Here is a 17,617-nt window from a genome sequence, read left to right as displayed (position 1 = left end):
AGTTCACATGTCAACAGAGTGTTTCCTTCAACGTCAGTTACCCTTTCTGCTTTCTTTGACAACAGGATCTTGAGATTTCAGAGAACGCGCCCTGCTTGTTTCATATTCAGTTATGTGGAGAGTTTGCTATGTGGTGTTGTGTGATGGGCTTGCAATCTGAGAGAGCTCTCCAGTTTGAACACGCTCTTCAGCTTGGCTTCCACAAACAAAGCTGTGAATGTTAGGTGGGGGGGGAGGAAGCCCAGGCCAGGAAAGTTGAAATGAATAAGTAGCTTGCTGATTACATGTCTAGGCTTCTCCATCAACATGCCCCCATCTCCACTGGGCCTTCAGTTTTAAAGAGGCAGCCACAGTTATGAACCATTCTCCTCCCATGCTTGGCTTTGGGAAGGTTGCGGTCCCTCTGAAATACACCCCCCATCCTCCTCCTCCTCTTAATGTTTTGTGCTGGCCAACTCTGCACTCTACTGCCTTGGATTCAGTTCAGCTCCATTTAAAATCATACATTTCAGAGAGAAACGGTTATTGCCGTCCAGATCTGCATTGTAGAGTTGAGTAAAACATATTGACCACCTCTGAGCTAAATTTAATGAACTACGATTGGAACACATGGAAAAATCTCGATGGATTATGCATCTGATGAAAGCATGACTCATTGCCTTTGTCAGAAATGCCATGAGAGCAGTACTGAAAAAAGAAAAAAAAAACACCAGTCCCCATAGTTCCAATCACATAGGTGATTGGAAAGTGTCATTTCCAGCATTTACTTGTTTTGATTATGATGCAAATATGCTGTGTGACAGATGTCAGGCTTTTAGAACTACATGCTCTTTAATTGAGGAGCCACTAAAGAGGGAATGTTGTTCACCACAGGCTGCAGTCTTTGTGACCTGAGGCAGTCACCAGAGGTTAGGGTCAAAGTTTAAAGCAGGGGCAATCTTTTTTTCCTCGGTCATCAGAAGCTGCAAGTGAAAAACATTCTACACAGAGAAGGTAATGTCCACTACTGACTCCACTCAGAACATGTTTAGTTCTCATGTGGACAGTTTCTCTGGTTCTACTACACTGTAGCTTTACATCTGATCATGTTTGGGTTAGTTTTGGACCACTTATGTTTATTCTGCTTTCGCTGCTTTTCTGCATCTAATAGCTTTGTACATAATTTAACACAACTTATTTAGATACACTTAGAATAAAAAACATTTATTATTTAGTGTGTTAAAGAGTGTGAACTGTCGTTATGTTCCAGTTTTAAACAGTAAACTACATTTAAAGTCCTCCTTCGATGACAGTCAAGTTGCTAACATGTAGCCTACATAACATGTTTTTATTTGTTTCATGAGATATCATGAGCAAAATCAGCCATTGACATTATTGCTGTGGATTCTCAGTAAGGTAAGTTCCGGTGGCCCATATTTTCTACATAGGCCTACAGTTACCAACTTTTGACAATGTAATGAAGCTAAAATCTGAAAAAAAGTGATGTTACTCGCAGTTAGCCCATTCACAACGTCATGACATCAATTTCTCATGAATGCATTCTACTTTGTTCCAGTCCTTTACATGTATTTGCTTCTCTCCTACTCTTTGTGCTCAAATAAATTGTTTATCAATGAAGCTGAATTACCAAAAAAGCTGCATGCATTTACATATTGTATTTGTTCAGCTGCTATCCATTTCAAAGCATTGTGAGATTGCTCCTATGGTCTAATAAAATACTGATTTCATAAGCAGCATCAACTTACAAAAATCACCATCTATTCTAGTTAAGAGGAACCATGCAGTGATTTTGGCTATATGTGTACAATCATCACTCAGTGCAAGAAAATGGCAGAATGTCTTAAATTGTATATAATATACATTCATATACATACGAATATATATACTTATATATATAGTATAGTATATTTCTTGTGTGAGATAGAGTAGAGGAAGTAGAGCACTAGCCAGCATACAACAGCTGACAAAGGTCTGTCAGCTAGGTTAGCGTGAGATAGCAAGATAGCATGCTACGTCTCTTTCACCTGAATGCACATCCCTCACACACCAGACTTTGAGGGGGTCTGAAAAGTAGCTAAACAAATCTGCTAAGTTGGCAACAGTGTCTACCTAAAACATTAAAGCATTTACAGCTAATTTCTGTGTGGTTTGAGGAACCGATGACATCAGAAGCTAACACTAGCTAGGGTTGCACCACCCATTCCGACATCCCGCCATTCCTACATGCAAACGTCCGCCATTCTGACAAGGCTTTCCATATAAGGAAATGTGCGTTACTCAACAGGTGAGTCCCTTCTTTCTGTTCATACATTTTACACGTTTGAAGACCTGTGTACAGATGTGATACAGTCTTTAAAAGCGTAATTAAAGCCTCTCCCCCTCTCTCTCTGTTATACTTGTGATGTTTGAATGATATTAAATTGATACTGAATGATGATTTAAGGGTCAAATCTACAGTCAGAGGGGAGGATCAGGTGGATGTGGCCTTATTTCGGATTTTAAGAATAAAAATAAAAGATGATGGCACTCAGGATCCATCCATAAGGGCTGTGTTGTTACTATTTCACTATAAATCTGTTGTGTGCGTGCAACAGCTGTCATGTAGGTGTGTCGGACACTGTCAGATCCTGACAATTTCATGAGTCCGTGGTAATTTTCAAGCACTCCAAAAGCAAATTAATGTTATTCAAATAGTTCAAATAGCGACAAACATAGACAAACACTGTTCACTTATTGATTTTAAACTAATAAAAATAATAATAATACATTTCGGGTAGCCTATGAAATTGGTTTTATTAGCGGCACCTGGACGTCTGACACCGGTGAGCTGTCATTGATGTCTGTAATTGCAATTATTAATGTTGCATGATGCCAGCGTGCAAAAGAAGCATGGCCTCTGTGGAGAGCTCTGCTCCAACTGGCTGCTGTGACAGGTCACTGACACTGTGTTTCTGCTTAATCTAACATGTTTCAGACTCGCCCGATTTACATTAATACTTGTATATTTGAAATTTCAGGGGATTTTGATAATAATTCATTTTAGTTGGTTTGCGAGGTTGTGGAGTTCCTCTAAAAGAAACAGGCTTTAATGGGCTATTAAAGGAATTTTTGGAATGGCGGGATGTTTATAAAAAACTAAAACATACCACCATTCCGACAATGGGAGGAAAAAAGTGTCGGAATGGTGGGAGGTTTGATAAATAATTAAGTGTCGCCATTCATACAATGGAGGCCCATGTTGGAATAGTGGGATGTCGGAATGGCGGCTTGTAGGCTAACCCACTAGATCGAGGACAAGTTAGCACAAGCTAGATTGAGAATGGGGGGTTTTGTTTTTCTTCTGTTGCAAAAATGGCAGACCTAACATGTTCTGTTTATTTATGACTGAGACAGCTCAAAGTCATATTCTACAAGCCTTCACGTCTTACTCAAATATGTTAAACTAAGAGAAAAGTGTATTCAGTATATTTAGAGAGTTCCTACTGTCCCATCATAAATATCAGGGAGAACATTTTCTGAGGTCTTTATTTTTCTGACGACAGTTTCAAAAAGTGGACCCAAAAACAGTCGCGTTTCGCAGATGTTGTTTATCAACTGTTTATCTCAGTTCCATGTCTGTCCACAATTTCTGTACTCAAGGTATGAGTCTCTCAGTACACATGGAGGGTAATGTGATGGCAATGTCAGCAAGAGTTTACCTCAGAAATATTAAAGTATAATGAATAAAAGTTGACTGCTGAAAATTGATAGAAAAAATCAATTAAAAAAACTTAACAAGTGCCATACACTCAACATCCATATGTATGTAGTTTTATTTTTTGGGGGGGGGCTTTTGTATGCCTTTAATGTTAGGACAGTTGGAGAGAGACAGGAAGCAGGGGGCAGAGACACGCAGCAAAGGGCCGCTCGGTGCGGGACTCGAACCGGGGCCAGCTGCAGCGAGGACATGGGGTGGCTGCTTAACCCACTACGCCACCAACCGCCCCTGTATGTAGTTTTATTAATAAGATTGTACAACACTTGAAATTATTTTAAGTCAAGGCTTAGCTAACGTTAGCATTATTTTACCAGCTTATGACTTTGTCAAGCCAAAGGCTCACATTATACTATATAAATATACATATTACTTTTATAACTCTAATAGTTGAAGTCAGTATAACGTGAATACATTCCCACTCTCATATACTTGCATGGGACCTTGTATAATTTAGCTTCCTTTTCTTGAGAAATGCTTTCAGATCCAGCTGAATTACCTGATCTTATACTCTGAAATATGTCACCAAGAATATGATTGCAATAGCCTGTTTCCGCGAGTCATGTAAACATGATAACCTATACATTAGTGTTCATTTTCAGACATGAAGTCATAGTGAACTGTCAAACACGTGGCTTTCATTGATCAAGCGAAACAAAACACTGATACACTCAGAACAAATGTGAATAATGTGCTGCACTACCTTAAAAACATTTACTGTATGAAAATACCTCACAAAATCTCTCACGATAATGTACTTTAAACTTAAGGAATCAGTCACTAAAGCTGGCTTTACTATCATGTATTTTAATGGAAAACAACACAAAACACACATATCCTATTGGAGCAACTTCACAAAGTGCAAAAGCAGAAAATTCTATATGTGCCTCTACATTCTTATTTTACATGTAAATAATCAGAGCAGCATTTATATTAAGGGTCAAACAATCGGCTTTAAAATGTGATTATAAATGAATAAACAGCATTACGTTTTACTGGTTAAAGCAGGAATGCTGCAAAGGAAACTGGTGACGTCAAACATTCCAGTTTACCCGAGCAGGAGGGTAACTTTTACAAGAGGTCAGAGCGCCCTGGTGTTCCACATCAACAGAACACACAACCAGATGTGAAAGAATAAACTGTGGATCCTGTGTACACAGAGATCGCTATAGACTATGCTGCATGATAAAACACCAAAATACAATGAAGACTAATGTTTCAGGCCTTCTAGGTGAGTTAAATGTAACATCTGGAAATTAGAAAATAGTTCATGGCATGATAATGTAACCAGGGAGACATTGATACAAGCATTATTTAGCTTGCTTTTCTGTTACGCAATAACCACAGAGTTTTCTTACAGTGTTTGGAACAGCTATCGGAAAACAATTGATTTACAGTTAACTTTAGGGAAAACTGCTAAACAATGATATTATTATACAATAAACCTCTGAAGAAGAGGCAGAGAATTCCAGCCAAGTCTTTGGATAGTTCCTGGATTTAGCCTTTTTTTCCAACCGCGTTAAAGGATGAAAGCTCTCCTGGCCAAAACTAATAAATTGGCAAAGTATCTCAGCTCTGTGTCAAATTAAATTACACAATGCATAGTAACATGACTACTTTTTAACTAAAATGGTACTCAGGCACAAGAATATGGAGATGCAGGATTTAGGGGCTTTAGAAGATCACTAAATCAATAATTGCTATCGTAGCTCTTATTATATGGAGACATTTTTTACATCAATGAGGAGTTATACCCTTGTCTTTTTCTTCTGCCACCAAATCACACAATGGTGTAGGTAAGTTTCCTTCCACGTTTATGCAGATTTTTTAGACTAAAATGTTTTTGCATATGTTTGAATGTAGCAAACTACAGTCACCAGCAGAATTATTCAAACCCTCACGGCACGGGAGAGGTCATCTGGTCACACTCATCTGTGTGGGAGAACTTTCACACGTGAAACTTTTTTCCATGCATCATTTTTGGGGGTTTGACATTTCACAGGGCTATTTATATATTTATTTGATATACGTCTTGTTGTGCCCTCTTCCACAGCATCACCAAATGTAATAATAAAAAAGTAATAATGGTTATTGTAAAAAAAAGAGTTCTGCCAGAGGTTTCTTCCTGTTAAAAGGGAGTCATTTCTTTCCACAGTCGCCTCAGGCACGCTCAGGACGAGAGATAAGTTTCGGTGCAATCTGTTGGTTTCCTTAGCTAGGAAATTGTTTTTGAATTGGCTCTATATGAATGAATTGGATTATTATGATTACAATAAGTTGAATTCCAATTGGCTTGAATTGGACTTTATCATTTAAGTGCCTTAAGATGACATTTGTTGTATTTGGCGCCTTATAAATAAAGATGAATTGAATTTAATTGAATTAAACAAACGCAAAGTCTGTGTATCAAGACACCCTAGAGCATATCAGAGAATCTGTGGCGGCTGCTGGCTGCATGAACTCTGCCTTCCCTCACCTCACTTTCCAGATACAGCCCATGCGCACGTTGGATTCTTTAAATTGGTCAGGAAAAATCTGGAAATAATTCAGATAATTGGTTTTGCGCAGTCGTTAGGCAGCACATTCTCTAATGAGTCTTGCTCACAGCACAGTCAATGTAAAACGAATGAAAAAGGGGTAAATAGATTGTGTTCACTTGTCAAACACATTTTTATTTCAATGTTCTCCCAGGTGTCATTTTGGCAAAAAAAATCAGAGGAATGGACAGTGGCATAACAAGCTAAAACGTCGTGTCCTGGTATTCTTTTCTGTTTCTGCCATTATCCATCATAGTGAGCCAGGCATCTACAGTGTTACTTCTATGTACCAATATTTATCTTGTGCAGAATAGTAGTTGCTCCACACACATATATGGACCAAAAAAAAGGGGGGAGGCCACGTTTTACTACATTTAGCACACATTACACAGTTCATTTGCAAGTTACTTTGTTTGCATGTTTAAGTTAATTTGTTTGCACAAGAAAGGAGTCTATACACAGTCAGTACCACAGGCCAGCCTCACTTCAACCTCACAGTGCACACTTAAGATAGCTTTGCTCCTCTTAATAAGACACCGGCATTTTTATGGATCATGAGTGAAAATTAGCAATAAAGCCTTCCACTAAATGTATAGGTACAGGGAAAAAAATCTGGGTAATCGATAATTCAGGTGGTTGCATTGAAAGAAGTTGTTGTGGTGGACATTAATGTTGTTCAACAGATCTACTGCTTACAATAAACCAGAACTGGTAAACAGCTGGTAACAAGTGCTCCTCACTTTGAAACAATGCAGATGTGGAGCTGTGAAAGCAACGTGATGGGATTCACGTGCTCAACATTTTCATTCTTCAGGTGGGAAAAGAACTTTGAGTTGTTTTATGAGACATCCTGTATTTGTGTTAAAGAAGCAAGCTCGGAGGCATAAGAGATTTATTACCGCCACATATTGTCTGACGTCAGCAGTTTGAAAACTCGCTGCATCCTTCTCTTCAAACTCAAATGGCTGCCAGAGGCTGCTTTTTAAATCCCACAGTTTTATTCGCATTAGCCTTCGTTTTCTCATATCTCCCTTTATTTATTTTCATCCTTATCTAAACACAGTGTTTCTTTAAGGATTTCCCCTCCAAACTCCCGTTGTATTTCTACATCTTCTTTTTCTTTTTTTTCTCACAACCCCCCTTGTTCCGTTTCTCTGTCTCCATTTTGTTGTTTCAAGAAATATGGCAGCTGCTGTAGGCTGCGGCAGTGGCCCATAAGGCCTAACAGGCAAAGGATGTTTGAGTGAACATTAAACACATCAGAGCTCAAATATCTCTACATGAAAGTTAAAGAGCTTTTAAACAAAGTTAGTGGAGTGAATGTTAAAGTTGATAAAGTTTTTCATTGCAGAAAATTGCATCATGATCTATCCAAACCAGTTTTGGAAAGTTATGCAACATGAATACATCGACAGAAATGCTGTTTTGCAATTGGGTCACGGCCCTGGAATTCAAACTTAAAGCCAATAGCAAGGGAGTGTGGAGGCAGATGCTGCATTAATGAAGAAAACAGAGTTTGAGACATGCTTGCCAAAAAGAAAAGAAAAAATCCACAAGATTTGCTTGTTTTACCATCATTCCAGCTTCATCTCTGAAATGGAAACCATGTCTTACAACCAGGTGAACTATCAAGTGTTCTCCTCGTAGTTTACACATAAATCTATTTTTGGACACTTAATAAAATACAGACGTATCAGCTTAGGTGGTTTCACCTCTGCAGGCTTCTCAGTCAGAGGATTTTTTCTTATTTAGAGACAAATAGTGCAGTGGCTCTGCTGTGATTAACACTGAGAGGATAAGGAAGCAGAAAGAACAGTCTGACAGCCTGTGGTGACATCACGGCGACTGAAGCCCAGGGGGACACCCTGAATTTATCACTTTCTTTGTATTGTCAAATAAAGCCCTTAAAGTTAACAGCAGCCTGCTTTTATTTCAATTCTGGAGTCATATGGAGACAAAGAGATGGGAAAAGGTCAGGGCAGAGTCCTGATGCGGTTTAGGTCGATCGCCAGCAATGGAGGTTTTGTTGGTGAGACATGGAGTAATGTAGGATTTCTTTCAAACTTTCGTTAAAAATCATTGGTTGAAATTAACAAGCAGTATCAACACAATCCTTATGCTCTGTATTTAAAAGAGAGGAACAGGGTGATTGTGATGCAATAGATTCAGATATTTTACACGAAACATGTCTTCTGTGTGGTTCTCACCGAGAAGTCGAATATTTCATTTGCTGATGTTGATGCTTACACAGATGAAGACACTCCAACTCTGCTGTCTTTACATCCAGTTAACCAGTAAACACCATCGGTGTCTGCCCTGGTTAAACTAATCAAAGTGAGTCCAGCACTAAGCAACTGATCTGTGCCGTACAAACTCTACAGCATAATGTAGCTATGTGTTCAATAAATTGAACTAATGAACTCAAAAAGTGAACAGCTGAACATCCAAACTTGAAATAAGATAAGAAATGATTAAGTTATTCTAAATCTTTCCAAAATATCCTTCAATTGAATCTAAAAGTGAGGACCACCAATTAGCTTTACATCTACAGACTCCTGTTTAGGGGACTATTTCACTCGCACGTACTTGTGATAGCAGAACAGAAGAAATAGTATAAGCCATTGATAAACTTTTTTACTTGGGTTCCTGTGACGCCATTAGTGCCACGCAGTGAATATTGCTTGGCAGATCTGAGGCGGTTCGTTTACCGAGACTCCTCCTTTCTATCAGCAACAGCTGCATACTTTATTTAACATGTCATCAACAGCTGTGTGGGACTAAAAAAAAAAAAAGAAAAAAAATCTGGAGTCTTGAGATTTAAAGACCAAACAGTTTACCTAATTTTGATAGTTACATTGTCAACATGTTGCTATATTTTAAGAGGAGAATAACATTTGTAACAATCTATGGAATTTGGCTTTTAATGTCTGATCAGAAACATTGTTTTGGTTACGAGGTAACGAAAAAAACGGACCTAAAACATGTGCTGCTCCAGAGGAAATTCCATTTCAACATAACTTCCTGTGCTGGAGTTTGACCAAGTTCACAGCGATGCACTTGAAGAGATCAATTTGTCCTTAATATCATATCCCAAACAATCTGCTGGGTTTCCCTCACTGTCATTTCTTCTACATCCTCTCACATTCTCCTTTTACAGAATCCATCTCTTTTCCTCTGTCCCGTCTACTCCGATCTTGTGTTTTTTTTTAGTAAACTATACCACTGCAGCTTCTTCTAATGCTGTAGATATAGAATCAGAATGAAAAGATCCCATGTTTAAAGCGTAGCCCTCCCTCCCCCGAGGTACCAGGCCTCATCAGTGAAAGGCTTACAAACAACAAGAGGGATAAGATTAAAAGAGCTGTTCTCTCAGTTAGCCCAAATAAATAAAGGCTGGTTTGATCCAAAACACAGTTCAAGCTGTGTGTACCTGAGTTGTTTTTGTTTGTGTGAAACTGATACAGTATGTCTGAAAAATGTCTATACAGTACAGTAATTACAAGGTAATTTAAGAGCCTCCTGTTTCTGTAGGCAAACCCACATGGCTTAAATTTAAGTTTACAAAAATTAAAGTAAATGGTATCATTCTTCTGGATATAATTTAAAGGCGAGCAGACTATAAATTACAATGCTGGCATTTGCTGGATTTGTTGTTCCTCTGATTGAGTTCCACTTGATTTTCTCAATAGGCTATAAACAACTGAAAAACTGAGTGGTAAAGACACTTGTGAAAGATGCTAGAATGAAACAACCAAAAGCAACTGATTATTACTGTTAGCTTCGATAGATGAGCTTATTCCGTTAGGGCCACTTCTCTGCAGTGGAATTTCACCCGTTTGCTGAAACCATCTGGGTTAAATGGTGGCCGCAGACATTTCTACAACTCATCTGTCTGGCTCAGTGTGAGACGAGCCTGTTCGGGAAGTTTGACTCGTCATTGCATGCAGTGGGTAACAGGCAGCACAGACTCAACATTGTGCTTGAATAATGACTCCCTTTCTGCCGAATAACTCAGTGGACATGTTCTGAATACGTCACTTAGAAATTTTAAGAAGAAAATACTTTTTTTGACGCGGCAGGCCATGATCCGATATAAAAAAAAAAGAAAGGGGGGGGGGTTCTATTAGTCCATTTTGTTGTACTTTTTCTCCTGGCAAAATTCTACTTAGACCTCATCTTTTGTAATATTTTGCCAAGTTAAATCATGCTTCTGTTTTACAAACTATTAGTTCTATCATAGATGAAATTTCAAGAAACATTTGACCCTGTACTGGGATCTGGTGATTGATAGTAAAGACTGTATGAGTTGAAAGCTTTCTTTTTTTGGAAAAACCCATGTCTGAATAAAAAATTTAAAAAAGACAACGGTGTATAATGACCTTTTGTTATTATTTCTTAAGACAATGAATGATACATAACTCATTTTCAACCCAAGACTGAATTTGACATGATAACCTTCCACAGACAGCAACATAATTCCCCCTGCTTCAGCTCCTGTGGGACCACCTGCATTGCAAAGTACCTCAAGGCATGTACAAAGCATGTCATTGTTAATTCAATCAGCTGTCCAACAAGTTGTGAAGTGCCTAAACATATCTCAGGCCACAAGGCTGACCCCTGTCAACCACCAGCACCCATGTGGCTCCACTTGTTCATCCTCTGCAGTCGTAACATACACAAACCAGCTACAACTTAGAATTTAGGTCATGCCACAACGTGCAATTACGGCTGGCTGTCACTATTCTGTGGCATTTAAAGTACAAGTAAGGGAAGTGCTTAAGAAAATGTGACAGGCAGTATCTTCAGACTCTGAAGAATTAGTGAGCTAATGCTACCTTCGAAATGCCAGCTTTGAAAGTGCAGCAGAAATTGAAATATAATTCAATTCAAAGCAATATCCTCACAGTTTATGTTCTTCCTGGACTTGTTGTTCCATGATAATGGCAATTCGGTTGACAGCAAATGTAATGGGATTTTGCTATCACTTCCTGATCCTGAACAGTTTCCAGCAGGAAGAGAAAAGTTCTCAGGATTGATATAACATCTCTTGGATTTGGATTATTGAAAGTAATTACAGCAGCCTTTGAAACGGTCACTAGGGGAGAGACGGAGTACATGTTCACAGGGAGTGCTATATTACAGTAAGACCCGCCAACGTACCGAGGATAAACTCCAAAGGGTAAAAGCCCTCCCGATCTGGTGGAAAAACCACAAGCAGCTGTGTCAACATTCACTGAGCAGGTAAACTGCACCACGCACCAGCTGACAGCTCATAAGCCTTATCGTGGTCTACTGTGTTTTTCTTGAATTTCAGGATGGGCAGTGTTGCTTTTTAATTGTTGAGAAAGATGATGTTTGCCCAGAGTTAACAAACTTTACTTTACTTTACGAGGGGATTACTGCAGTTCGGTGCATGTCCACAAAGCTCTGGAAGCTACGAGCTAAAGATGAAAAAGAACAGACGAAGCTAAAGAAGGTGGGGCTGAGAAATCTTTTTTTATTTTTTTATTTGACTTGGGTCAAGCTGGAACCAGGGCTGCTTAAGAAGGTTCTTAGTGGGGTAGTACGGTCCCAAAGAATATAAGTGGGAGCCATGATTAGAGATGGCTGGGTTCTCTGAACACAAAGGAAAGGAGCCTCGGTGATCTCTGATCTCTTTTAGCACTTACATTCAAAGAATCGCTTAGTTATCTCTTACAGTCCCACTAATTTGGATTAATGTAGATAAACATGAGGACAAGAGAGCGACTGAGCCTTTTTCTTTCTCCTTTTTAAGGAAGTCCACAAAAAGCAAAAAAGTTGTTCCAAGCGAGTTCCATGCTTGGAAGCTAGATCTTTGATCCTCTGATCACTGTACACAGTCCAAGTTACTTGTTGATACCTCGTCAATGTTTACTGTTGGTGCAGCCAGTGCATCACTTACCATTGCAGAAGGATAACCGGTAATATGTAGTATTTCCCTGTCCATCAGTAAAATGGTACCATGCATTAAAGCCTGACACTAAGGGCTCTTGATCAAGTATGTGATAAGTTGGGAATGAAAATGTGTTGGATCTAGAAGGAGTATCAATTCTTGCACAAGCCTAATTTTTTTTCTCTTTTACTTTTTTAGTACTGGCATATCATGTGGATTTAGTTGCCAAGCTCGTCCTCTAAGACGAGCTCAAGGAGCAGTGCTGGCACATTGTTAATTGGAATGAAATTAAGACAATAACTACACTTTGGAAACACTGCCTGTTCTGTGTTTAAGTTCTGTCCTGTCATCCTCCCACATGTACAGATGGAGAGGATCACAGGACAGATGGGTGACTAAGTGCCAATCAAGCACCAGGAAACATGTCAGGGGGAGACATAATTGCATAGCCTTTGAACAAACAGTTACTTTAACTTGAACCTGTAAACGAGGCAAACCTGAAACTGTTTAGGTAAACCAGCCGGTGAGTTTCACATCTCTCCGTGCTCAATTCTATAGCAGTGACATACTGTGTTTTACATCTGCAGTTTAACTTCCTCTGCTTCCAACAGTCTTGACCACGACTTTTTTCTTTTCAAATATATTTTCCAAAAACTGCCAAAGAGACTTTTTTTTAACATCTGGAAGTCATCCCTCCACCCCAGTCCTCCATTTGCTGACAGCAACAGTTTGGTTTATAAGTCATTCCCATGGAGCAGTCCTCACAGGCACGTGATGCATTAAAACTCTATCAGCCCGACTGTTTGTGCCACTACACCATCCCAGGTTCACAACCAGATACTTCCCATCTGATCACAGATAATACCTTCTTGAACGTATCACTTGAGATAATGCAGTCTGGCGAGCCTGACCCCCTTAGCTCTGGGAGAAAAGAGGCATGTAATCAAGTCATAGCTCAGAAATGCAGCATGTGTTTCTAATCAGAGCCGTCTGTGGACCTGGTTGAATTCACATGTTTGGACGTTTCAGCATTGGTAGAAAACAGCCCATTTGTTGCGATGTCAGTGATGTGGCAACAGCAACTGGAAGCAATTTGGGAGAAAGTGTGACCTCATGTTTGTTGATTTTGAATACCAAGTTTTTTTATTCTTTCTGCTCATGTGTTTTCTTTTTAGGAGGTTCAAACATTTCGAGCCAAATTGCATTTCGGCAGCGATAAATATTAGAAACCTGGTGATGCCACAAATGTAACTCTGCCAAGCCACCGCTTTCACCAAGACACGGTGCTGAGTCTCTTTGATGTTATGCACAAAGTGGCATCTTTGAAGAAGTTTTACAGCTATGTCAGTGTCTGGGAGGCACACACACACACACACACACACACAGAAACACAGCTGCATAGGCATGATTTCTGTCTCTGTGGTCTCAGAGGGCTGTTTTTTGTTATTGGAGTGAGAAAAAAAAAACTTTATTGCTCTTTTCTTCTCTTTCTGTGCTGCACTGTCTTTTAACTCTTACTCCAAGTATTATTTGAACAAACACAGTCCACTGAAGGTTGCGGGATTTACTCCATTTTTCTCCTGATAATCTACGCTGGCGTCACCACTTCCAATTGTGAGCTTAAAGTCTGCTCCTTGATCTTATTTAGCAGTTTGTGTTGTTCTGCGAGCAAATTTTCCACACATGTGCAGGCATATGACTCTTATCTGCTTTACAACTGTACCGAATTAAATATTCAACATTTGCTTTGAAGATGTTCTCAGTCTTGAAAGCAAAAAAAAAGACTTTTTTTTCCCAGTTTGAGCAAATCTTGTTCCCTGGAATTAATTTTCCCAACGTCATCACCCCCAACATGAAATTTTTTGATCTGAAAAATCTTGGTCCTGGTGCATATGTTTGCACTCACAACTATGTTGTTTCATCAACAGGCGGTCACACACAGTTTAAAGTGATAGTTTCTCTCTAAAATGTCCAATTCGTTGGAGAAACTTGATATTATCAAACAGCAAATAAAGCATCTGGATGTTGTTGAGGATGGAGTTGGATAAACTGAGCTTCCAAATCAGCCTCATGTGTTCTTTGCTCCCACACAAATGGTTAAAAATGCACAAAGAATATTCCATACAAAAGTAAGTGGTCATTGGGTTGTAATATCTCCCTCACAGACTCACAATGTCCCAAAGTGCTGGTGAACCACATTTTCCCTTAGCCTACAAAACCCCCGAACTTTCCGCTGCTTTTATTTGGTCAATATGCAATCACCTCATCCACCACTATTCCATGGAAAGAAGCCTGTGAGATCGCTGTGCTGCTTCACATGAATAAATACGAACAGAGAGCTCATAGAACAGAGCTTTTAGGAGTTAGATACAAAGAAAAAATACATTACTGTGAGGCATCTCTCTCCAGCACAACTTAGGGAGATTTGTATGGTTTCTTCTTTCGTTTTTGGTTTTAGAATTTAACTTGTGTTTATATAACAGTTAAACTAAGGGTTGCCCCGGACAATTAAATGCAGCATCAGCATTGTTGTTATATTATTTCCTTACTGAACAGTTCTATGTAAAAGTGCTGAGTCATCCTTTCTTTCTTTATAGTTAGCAATAGTTCTCCAGGCTTTCTGAGGGTCTGTCAAAGTTTTTCTTTGATTGCTTTTTCATTCATCTTCAGTCCTTTTTATCTGACCATTTTCAGAGGAATGTTTTTTGTTTGTTAACCAACTTGAAACTGACCTATAACTCATTGAATTCAATAAGAAAGATACCTAACTTAAAGGGTGAACCAGTGATGTGATAACAAGGAGATTTCCAAATATATAATATATTAGCTGAAAACTTGGCATATCTCAGCATGGTGTGCAGTGTGTACTTATGAAATATGAGGTAACTAGACCAGTGGAAGACAAAAGAAGAAGTGGTAGGCCTAAAAAAAACTGTCTACAGCAGATGAAAGTGAAAAAGGACAAAACATTTCAGCAAAGACCTGACACAGGACATGAAAGATGCATCTGGACCTTCAGTTGATCCATCTAGTGGCCATTGAAGGCTCATCAGAAATGGTCTCCGTCGAAGGGTGGCTGTCAAGAAGCCATTTTTAAGGAAGGGAAACAGAGCAAAAAGGCTGAGCTGTGCCATATGACACAAGAAGTGGACTGAAAATCAGTGGCAACAGGTCTGATGGAGGGATGAATCCTCTCCAGAGCCCGAACCTCAACATTATTGAAGCAGTGTGGGATCATCTTGACTGAGAACAGAACAAAAGGCAGACGACATCAAAAGAAGAGCTTTGGGATGTCCTTCAAGAAGCCTGGAGAACTATTCCTGAAGACTCCTTTAAGAAATGAGAAGGCAGCTTATCTAAGAGCGTTCCGTCTGTGTTGTAGAATAAAGGTGCTCATATATTAAATGACAAAATATGGACTTTAAAGTTTCTTAGATTTGTACAAACTCTGATTTTGCTTTATGACCTTTATTTCCTCTTATGTATTCACTTTTCAATACCTCACTATCAAAAATGAAAAAAAAAAAAGAATTACTTTTGCACAATACAGCATATGAAGTAAGCACCATTTGAACGAGACAAGTTTCGTACACCACAAGGTGGCGCTCTATCCCACCCTGCACCATGACAGTGTGACATCCTCATGGGAAACTGAATCTAAAGAGAAAACCCAGTCTTTTTAAGTTAATGATATAATGATAGAAAAACACCAATTATCCACAGGGAGAGACAGCTTTTTTAAAATATAAACAGAGCTGTCTGCAGTTCTTAACTCAGCACTCCACTAGGCGTCCGTCATATTAACTGGTGCTCAGTGAGGCCAATGACATCATCCGCTGAATAAACACAGTCCCTGTGACGACACCAGCGATCAAACATATTCCTGCTGGGGAAAAAAAAGAAAAAAAGGGGTGGAAACACAGTTCAAGTAAAACAAGAGCACTCAGGTGTTCCAGCTCTCTGTGTTTCCAGTTGAAGACATCCGCAGGCCCACATTCTCAGTGACTCAGAGAATCCAACAGCATCTCTGCTTCTCATGTCTCCTCACATCTGCCCTGAATTAACAAGCAGCCTGTGTTCCCTCAGAGGCGCGTGAGCCATGCTGCTGAAATTCTTTTTGCAGATGTAGAATGTATTCCAAGGGGGAAATAAATGGTTGTGGCGATTGTTAATGAATGTTCCAAAGTGGTGGAGGGGCGCAGGAGATATTCAAAACCGCAAAGGTACTCATTTTCCTCCTACTTTTCGGGAACCTCGGGGTGACATCAATTGCAATCACTGACAGATGTCCACAATACTTTTCCCTGACATGCAGGGCTTGTTCGACAATTACAAATAATCCACACTAGAGCTATCATCATCTTTTCTAAACCATCTCTAAGCTGAATAGACTCTTCCATGAACATGTAAGGTCTGTCTTAATCATCCACAACAGACACGTTGTGTTTGAACAAGTCAATAGCCCAAATAAAGTTGTCATGCACAAGGGGAATTCACTTAGAGGACAAAAAGCACATGATGCATGAAATAAACATTATCTGGCATCTGAGTAGCTTTCCCCTGCACACAGTTAAAATTATTGTAACGACACAAGCAAACTGAACCCAACAAACAAACAAACAAAAAGTACAAGCGAATGTTTGAAGGTCAGCCACCTTCGCACTATGTAACCAACAGCAATTAGATGTCAAATAAACAGCTGAGTGCTTCACTTACCGCTGTTCTCGTCTTGACAAGTAACAATTAAAACCTGAGCAACCGAGACCACCAGAAAAAAGAAAATCCTTAAATGCACAGAGGTCATCATGTCTAGAAGAAAGACATGAGCCTTCCCTGTGTGCAAAGAAAAGTGGAAAAAGGATGAAAAGGAAAAAAAAGAAGTGCTCAGGTTATCACTGCACCACCATGAACACAAGAGAGACTCTCCTTGTAAGCAACAAGCAGACCCAGCCCAGACTGCGTGAGTGCTTTTTTGTGTAGTTACAGCTTTAAATGAGAAGAATGCTGGCGAGCCTAATTTTCCTCCCCCTTTTGTCAGCCCTCTCCCATAACCATCCCCTCACAGGCTTTTAGGGGCTGGAAGAGAACTACACCCATGTTCACAAGATCTCAGACTTTCCAGCGACTCTCTCTGTCTGTCTGTCTATCTCAAAATTTTACTGACTCACAGTAAAAGATGCCAGGCTGAGATAAAGAAAAATGACTCGTTTGAAGGCTTTCTTTTTCTTTTTCTAATCTCTGTAGATTGATGGTTGCTAAGCAAGATCATAAAAGTGTAGTTTTTCTGCTGTTTCTGGGACAAACAAGACTCACAGTCAGCTGAGACTCCCATTCCTTTTTACTGGGCCATTAAAGCAAAAACAGTTTAGAGCTATTGTTTTCCAAAGAGAAACTGGAGCTGAGAAATAGTTT

General features: G+C 39.4%; 1 protein-coding gene across 1 annotated transcript in view; it reads right to left on the bottom strand.

Moving 5' to 3' along the window:
* col5a2a (collagen, type V, alpha 2a) overlaps positions 1-17,207 on the bottom strand; it is a 41,942-nt gene extending 24,735 nt beyond the window's left edge. Inside the window, exon 1 of the mRNA XM_075479019.1 lies at positions 16,922-17,207. Within this exon, the coding sequence (XP_075335134.1) occupies positions 16,922-17,012 (91 nt within the window). The 5' untranslated portion in view covers positions 17,013-17,207. The remainder of the gene's footprint in view (positions 1-16,921) is intronic.
* Positions 17,208-17,617: the final 410 nt, after the last annotated feature.

The sequence above is a fragment of the Odontesthes bonariensis genome, chromosome 12 (genome assembly GCF_027942865.1).
Source record: "Odontesthes bonariensis isolate fOdoBon6 chromosome 12, fOdoBon6.hap1, whole genome shotgun sequence".
Classification (NCBI taxonomy): Eukaryota; Metazoa; Chordata; class Actinopteri; order Atheriniformes; family Atherinopsidae; genus Odontesthes; species Odontesthes bonariensis.
The sequence above is the reverse complement of the archived record's forward strand: the minus strand, read 5'-3'. Positions and strand labels throughout refer to the sequence as shown.